Source organism: Trachurus japonicus, chromosome 18 (assembly GCF_045865225.1).
Source record: "Trachurus japonicus isolate A0001 chromosome 18, Traja_1.0".
NCBI classification, from domain to species: Eukaryota; Metazoa; Chordata; class Actinopteri; order Carangiformes; family Carangidae; genus Trachurus; species Trachurus japonicus.
The window spans coordinates 25,142,128-25,149,086 of NC_140924.1; the positions used below are offsets into that span (position 1 = coordinate 25,142,128).

General features: G+C 41.4%; 1 protein-coding gene across 2 annotated transcripts; it reads right to left on the reverse strand.

The window, feature by feature from the left end:
* Positions 1-82: 82 nt before the first annotated feature.
* otub1b (OTU deubiquitinase, ubiquitin aldehyde binding 1b) lies at positions 83-4,401 on the reverse strand. Of its 2 annotated transcripts, none has more exons than XM_085760018.1 (7): positions 4,291-4,401; positions 2,716-2,774; positions 2,138-2,236; positions 1,872-1,990; positions 1,513-1,597; positions 939-1,133; positions 83-692 (listed from the first exon to the last, which is right to left on the reverse strand). In XM_085760018.1, exons 1-7 carry the CDS (start codon positions 4,376-4,378, stop codon positions 495-497), a joined length of 843 nt encoding a protein of 280 aa, XP_085616144.1. In that variant the 5' UTR covers positions 4,379-4,401; the 3' UTR covers positions 83-494. The 2 variants fall into 2 exon arrangements, with proteins under 2 accessions (XP_085616144.1, XP_085616143.1); XM_085760017.1 differs by having other exon boundaries at positions 2,716-2,777; positions 4,291-4,393.
* Positions 4,402-6,959: the final 2,558 nt, after the last annotated feature.

The window sequence follows — 6,959 nt, forward strand, 5'->3', positions numbered from 1 at the left end:
TGAGAAAAGTATACACAAGTATCAGTTGTGTAGATAATCAGTGCTGAATACAGGCTGGCTCTTAAGAAAAACACGACACAAGTAAGATGTAAATCCCTTTAATAAAACTCAATGAAACGCAGTGTAACAAAGGAAAAGAATCCAACATAAAGCAAGTAGATAACATTTACAACCACAAAAGAAAAAAAAACCTGTACAACTCTAAATGCCTGGAGTCACTTCTATTTTTCCAAAGATCTTTTTTTTTTTTTTAATTAACCATTTTGTGATGACTGAGGGGAAACTGGGGAGTTTGGGGCGAAAAAGGGGTAAAGGGAGGCATGTAATGTGATTTAAATTTTAATTCTTTTTTTTTTTTCAAATACATGAGTGTAATCTCATACACAGATGTATGCTTCATCAACGTGGCTGCTGAAGTTATTTTTATGTTTTTTTTTAACCAACTGCTGTAGCGTACGGCAGGAGGAGGATGAGGTGGGCTGAGGCCAGGAGTGTTATTTGTATAAGATGTCATAATGGCCGGGTCTATAGAGGAGGAAGATGCGTGGGTCGCCGCCTTCAGGGAAGACGTGGTGATTGACAGTTCCTCCTTCTCCTCTATCCATGTACTCCACCAGGATGGATACGTCCAGGGCCTGTGCTAAGGCGATGATGTGAATGTGGTCACTTTCTTTAGACATTGGCTCTACCTCCTTGGGACAGGAAACACAAACAAGGATTTCAGTTTTCCCTCTAACATATAAATGGTTAAAACATCTCATCATTGTTTACCAAAGAGTGGTTGGCTGAGTCATTTTATGAATGTACACACTTTTTAAAAAAAAGTAGGTGGTTCCTATTCAAAAACACCACAGACAGCCTTAAGAGGAAATGAGAATGAGTTTCTTTTTCTATTTCAGGAAGCAGAAGTTACTTCAAAGTGAGAAGCGTAGACTCACCTGCTGACAGAACTCCTTGACGGAGCGTCCTCCCTCTATGAAGTGCTGGAAGAAGCCGTGCTCTCGCTGCAGGTAGCCCGAGGTGAGCAGCCGCAGGTACACCACCACGTAGTCCGACACGTTCTGGTCGTTGAAGGAGCTCAGCAGCTCCTTCAGGCTCGGCTGCTTCTCGCACAGTTCGATCAGGTCCATGAACTGCCGAAAAGGAAAGGCAATGATTTATAAAACACCGTTTAGACTGACGTATGGAAGTGCAGCTTTCCCAGCCTGCTGCTACAACTGGCCCGAGCCCAGTGTTGGCAGACGGCCACGCTGAAGTGAGAGAGAAACACTTATACTATAGTAAACTCTCTCAATATAAATCAAACACTGGATCTTAAAGGATGTAAACACTTCTTCACAGAAATGAAAGAACCAATGACTGAAATGAAACAGGAGGATTGCAAAAAGTCTCCACATACACTATACATTTTAATATACACAATCTACATAGCAAAATCAGATTGAAGCAATTAGGATTGTAAATTAGCAAAGAGACAATCAGTGTATGGTTTATCTTGTGCAGGAAACTCACAGTGTTGTGGAAGTCTTCAATGGTGAACTCAGTGAAACCTTCGTTAACCAGGTCCAGTTTACTTTTAGATGCAACTGCTTTGAACCTCAAGAGACAAAAAAAACCATAAATTCAGTAATCTTCATGATGCTATTTCAGAAAAGAGTACAGGACAAACTGATTAAAAAAAAAAGCACAGTGTACACTTTTTCTTTTATGTCATAATAGACTCAAAGTGACTGCATACAAATGCATCTACTTTGGCATCCTGTGCAGCCACAAAAACAACTAAGTCCAGTCCACAATGACAAAGGTGTGAGTTTCAGTCCTGAGCAAGAACTAAAAAAGAGTAACCCCCCCACCCCCACCGTGACACTCACTTCTGGAGTTCTTTGCTGTCATCTAGCAGAGATTCGAGATGTGCGAAACCAAAGGCTCTGTAGAAACAGTTCCCGTCTGGCCGTGTCTTACGAATGTACGAGTATTTTTTGTATAGGTCCTGCAACGAAAAAGCAAACAAACAAATGCACCGTATTGTAAAAGCACACAAAAGCCCCAGTGTGATTGAGACCCGAGAGGAAACGATGCCCTCGGCGGTTAGAGGAAGTGCATGCGATGTGGGTGCAGGTGAAGCGGTTTGACTGACCTTGATCTTGAGCTGATAAACCGTGTCATCATCGGCATACTCCCTCTGCAGCACCGACAGGTCCTGTCTGTCCGACACTAATGGGTTACTGTTGGCTATCTGGACGCCCACAAACAAATTATGAAAATTAATACATGCACTGCACTGTCAACAACTTCACTCATTATGAATTTGACTGACAAAAATATAGCTGCACGAGTTTCCTCCCAATTGTTGCTTGTTTACATTTGTGTTTTATAATATAAAAACACCATATTTTAGTTTTACATCAGGTTATAACTTCAGACAAGTTCAATAAAGGTCAAGGTCAAGGCTTATTACTGGGAAGCTTTAAAAGGCTTCAGGATGTCAACAATTGTTCTTTAAAATAATGGCAAATCATTAGGGAAATAAAGAAATGTTTCTTAATTAGTGCTGCCAGCTTCATATCTCAACATATTAGCTGGGATTTATGGGTGTTTACTGTATTTTATTTTATTTTTTAATACGGAAGCTTGTTAATCCTGATGCGCAGCATTTTTGTTTGTTAGCTTTTCAAAATAAGAGTTCCTCATACTGCTGTCAACTGAAATCCTCACCTCTTGCTGAATTCTGTCCTGTTGAGCAATTATGGCCTCGTCGTACGCGAGGCAGTTCACTCCTGAAAGAGAAAGGGGGACAGCTTAATCAGGCTTCAGGAACAGATGCTCCAAAAGGGAGACTGGTTGACCAGCATGAGGCAGAGCTGCTACCAGCCCAGCAGTTACACCCAATCACAAACCAACGCTGCAGATTTACAATAATAGCAAATTTCTGAGCAAACGACACAAATTCACACAATTAAATAATGATATATTAGGGCACTGTATGTATAGCTCAGTGGGTATAAGATGCCCCATATAGTCTCCTCGTCGCAACCGGCCCTGGTTTGAATCATGGATCGGGTGGCCTTTTGCTGCATGTCATCGCCCTCTTTCTGCCCCCCCATTTCCTGTCTCTCTCAACTATCCTATCAATTAACGGCAAAAACCCCCCCAAAAAATATATAAATATATTGTAGTGTACATGCCAAAAAAAACTATTCTGCCTCGCTATGACAGAACAAGTGCTGAAGGAGCTACCTGTAAAGTTTAATCCACTATTTCTTATATTTTGTAGGCTATTGCTTGTGTTTGCAGAAATTATGTTTACCTGTGTAATTCAACTACATTGATATTACAGCCATAATGCACCTATAATAACACAAACAGTCCTTTAAAAAACAAGCAACATAGTCATCAAGGCTAGGATTAATTTGGTTCATTTCACATGTTAAATCTTCTCTGACATTACTGCTGGTACTGCCTGTGCCGTTTGTTATTCACACTAGGTGGAGAAATGATGCAGTTCCCACACAAGTTGTTTCCCAGTTTGAATGACATTTTACTCACTCAGTTACACTTTCAGTAACTAAGACTATCAAATTACATATGTATATACACCTCAATCCGTTTTAATTATTTGTCTTCCAGGTTTTAAACAAGGACAGGTCACAGGTGGAGTTTTATCATGGCTGGTTAAACCACAACAGTCATGTAAACAACAAATAACAAGACGGTTTGATTACTTATAAGAAAATAAAAAAAAATCTGATAATAATAAAGTAGCCATGTTTTCTCTTCACGTGCTCAACACCTGCAAAGAGCAGCAGCCACCGCCGTCGCCCTGAGCCCAGTCAGCAGCGAACATGAAAACAAGTTAATCCACAACACCGGCCACCGTCACTCAGCTAAACTCGGCTAGCTCGACCTGAGCGAAAACAAAACAAATTCGAGTCACGACGAATAACGTCGTTTTGTCCAACAAAAATGTCCGGCCCTATCCTCAACACTGGGCATGCACTTTCAACGGTCCCTTAGGTGGAAAACTCCGGGACTGTCATTTACTGTCGCCGTGTCGTTAACTAAACAAGCCGTTTTTTTCCTTTGTGTAGCAATGGTAGCTATAGCTAACGTTAGCCAACAAGCTGTGGCCTCAGTGTGTCCCCAGCACCGCTGCACGTCAGTGGACTTTACCCCGGGCAGGGCAGCGGCTCGAGGGGCGAGCACACACCCCGCTAGGATACCAGCTGCCCCGGCGACAGGAACGACCCGCGTCGTTTGTTGGATATTTTGCGCCGTAACTGTTTCTCTCACCCTCCATCTCTCCTCCCTGTGATGAGTCCTGCTGCTCCTCCGCCATCTTAGCTGTCGAGATCTGTTTCCTCCTCCTGCATGACCTCATTCATTACACACTTCCGGCCGTTGGCAAACAAAGGGTAAAAGTTTTATTGATGGATTGATTGATGGGTTCATTGGTTTATTTGACTTTTAAAACAACAACAACCAAGGGGCTTATAAACATCACATATAGGCCAAAAATGGTAGGCTATATTGGCCCTCTGTGGGTGAAATAGCCTAGTTGTTGCATTCAAATGGCCCCTCATTTTCATAGGGGGTCCCTGAGGGCCACTTGGGCAGTCCCATGGATCTATTATAATAGGACATCCATAGCCAACCCATAGGCTAGCCTATGTCTGTTGGGTTTGGTTTGGGAAAACATAAATAGGCTAGAGTAAAGCACAATGTAAATCAAAGGTATGAAGGCCATTACCCCTCTTACTAGATGCTTATAGCGTTTTTTTCTACCACAATATTATTGACACACTCATTTCAAGTGGTTGTATTCAAGCTTACCTGATGAAGTAACAGGATACAGTGCAAAGACAGTGCACCTGATTGGAAAAAGGACCTTCCATGCTGCATTTAGGGCTTGGGGGCAAAAATTACATCAGACTTTTTTATGTTAAACTAGCCTACATAAAAAAATATCTATAAAATTCTATTCCTGAGCAAATGTTTCAGTGCACTTCTATATCTGGATGATCAAGCAAACAGGATTTATCCAAAGCATAGCCTATTTAAGTTCACATAGGGAACCTTTAGAAAAAGCAAACATGCACATTTATTTCAGACCAATCAATACAAGCAGATCCCCCTATGTAACCCTTAAATGAATGAAAATCCAGGCACGTCAACCAGGAACATCACTTTCCAAAGTCACAGTGGAGTCTTTCATAGTTCAGTAGTTTTTGTAGTTTGCGCGCTCAATCAAGTCCCTGCACTTCCCAGCAGTACACATCAGGGGGCGCTGTCTGCAACAAATACAGTCTGTATTGAACTTACAGTAATACCATTTGTCTGCCGCTCGTACCTGTTGGGTTGTAGGCTACTACCAGATAAAATGGCACATTGCTTTTGCCACATCCTGTCTCAGTAGCCTGTAACCCAACTCAGGTTTTGACATTCATCAAAGATAATTCTGTATTTACAGAAACACAATACTAATGTGTCATACAATAATACTTCATATTTGCCCTGCAAAAAAGGCAAATGTTTTATATTATCCCTTTGGCACATTGTCCCATATGGACTGTAACAGATATTCAGACACATTTACACAAAAAATAAAAAAGTAGTCCATAGAAATCTGTAACGATTCAGGTCAGATTCCTCTCCTCTTTTTCATGGATGTTGAGAACAGGCAGAGGAAACTTTGAAAAACACAAATAAAGTCTGTCCATTGTCATTTCCTCCATGGTCTCCAGTGAGGCCAGATTATAGAACTAGCCATTTGAGTAAAACAGTGACATAAAAAAGTTAAAATGTATTTTACAATTACTTAGCGTTCCCCAGCTTTCATGATAAACTTTACGCGTATGTACATATTTAACACGTCAAAAAACAATGTTTCAGTTTCTATTCTAGCAACACAGCAGTGGGGTTTAATAATAGTTTGTCTGCTTTTTGTGTTAGTGTGTGAATGCAGGTGCAGATGGAGGAGGAGATGGATGAGGAGTGGAGCGTAGGTATGTGGGTTATACCAATCAGAAATAACATCATGACACCTGCCTAATATTGTGTTGGTCCCTTTTTCTGCCAAATACACAACAAATTGTACTGCACTGTGTGTTCTGACAGCTTTCTATCAGAACCAGCATGAACTTCTTCCTGTGGCCACTTCACCACTGTTCCTTCCTTGGACCAACTTCTGATAGATCCTCCTGACCACTGCAGACCGGGAACAGCCCACAAGAGCTGCAACTAGTTCACATGAGAGACCCAGTCCTCCTGGTCAGACTGGATCAGATCCTTACACTGCCCATTTTACCACATCAACTTTGAGGACAACATGTTCACTTGCTGCCTAATATCCACTAACAGGTACCATGATGAAGTGTTATTCAGTGTTTCTGTTAATTATTTGTCATAATGTTATGCTTGATTGGTGTATTTAAAGGTCCAGTGTGTAAAAAATGGGGAGGAAACCGTTCGGATTCCAGATTGCAGCGCTCACTCGCTCGCACTCACCCCTCCCGTCGGCAAAGTGACGGTGGCCTCCGAGGACAAAAAAGCTTTTTTACCATGACTGGGATTATTTCAGGAGCATGGAGCCATCTAAACCATTTTAACAATATGTCTGCTGTTTCCAACTCTTTCTTCTTTCCTTCTGCCTTCTTCTTTGGTTTATTTATGAACGCGTCACTCACAAAACGTGCTCTCTGGCTGACTGGGTTTTCCGTTCAGGCTGCCGTAACCATGGCAGCGGAAGATGGCGACACTCTCTAAAGCAAGACCCTTGCTATAAGAAGACTTATAAGGCTAAGAAAACCAAACAAACTTTAGGCTATTTTTATAGCGATTATACACTTAGGCCTATACAAATATATTAATGGGTAGTAGATATTCAAATTTTGCCAATAAACCATGCCAATTATTACACACTGGACCTTTAATGTGTCAAAATGCTAATATAATGTAGGCTA

Excerpts from the sequence above, each read along its gene's own strand:
- otub1b (XM_085760017.1), bottom strand. The coding sequence starts at position 4,378 with ATGAGGTCATGCAGGAGGAGGAAACAGATCTCGACAGCTAAGATGGCG. Across the intron at positions 1,991-2,137 it reads TTTATCAGCTCAAGATCAAG|GACCTATACAAAAAATACTC; the intron begins GTCAGTCAAACC and ends TTTTCGTTGCAG. Across the intron at positions 1,598-1,871 it reads GACAGCAAAGAACTCCAGAA|GTTCAAAGCAGTTGCATCTA; the intron begins GTGAGTGTCACG and ends TTGTCTCTTGAG.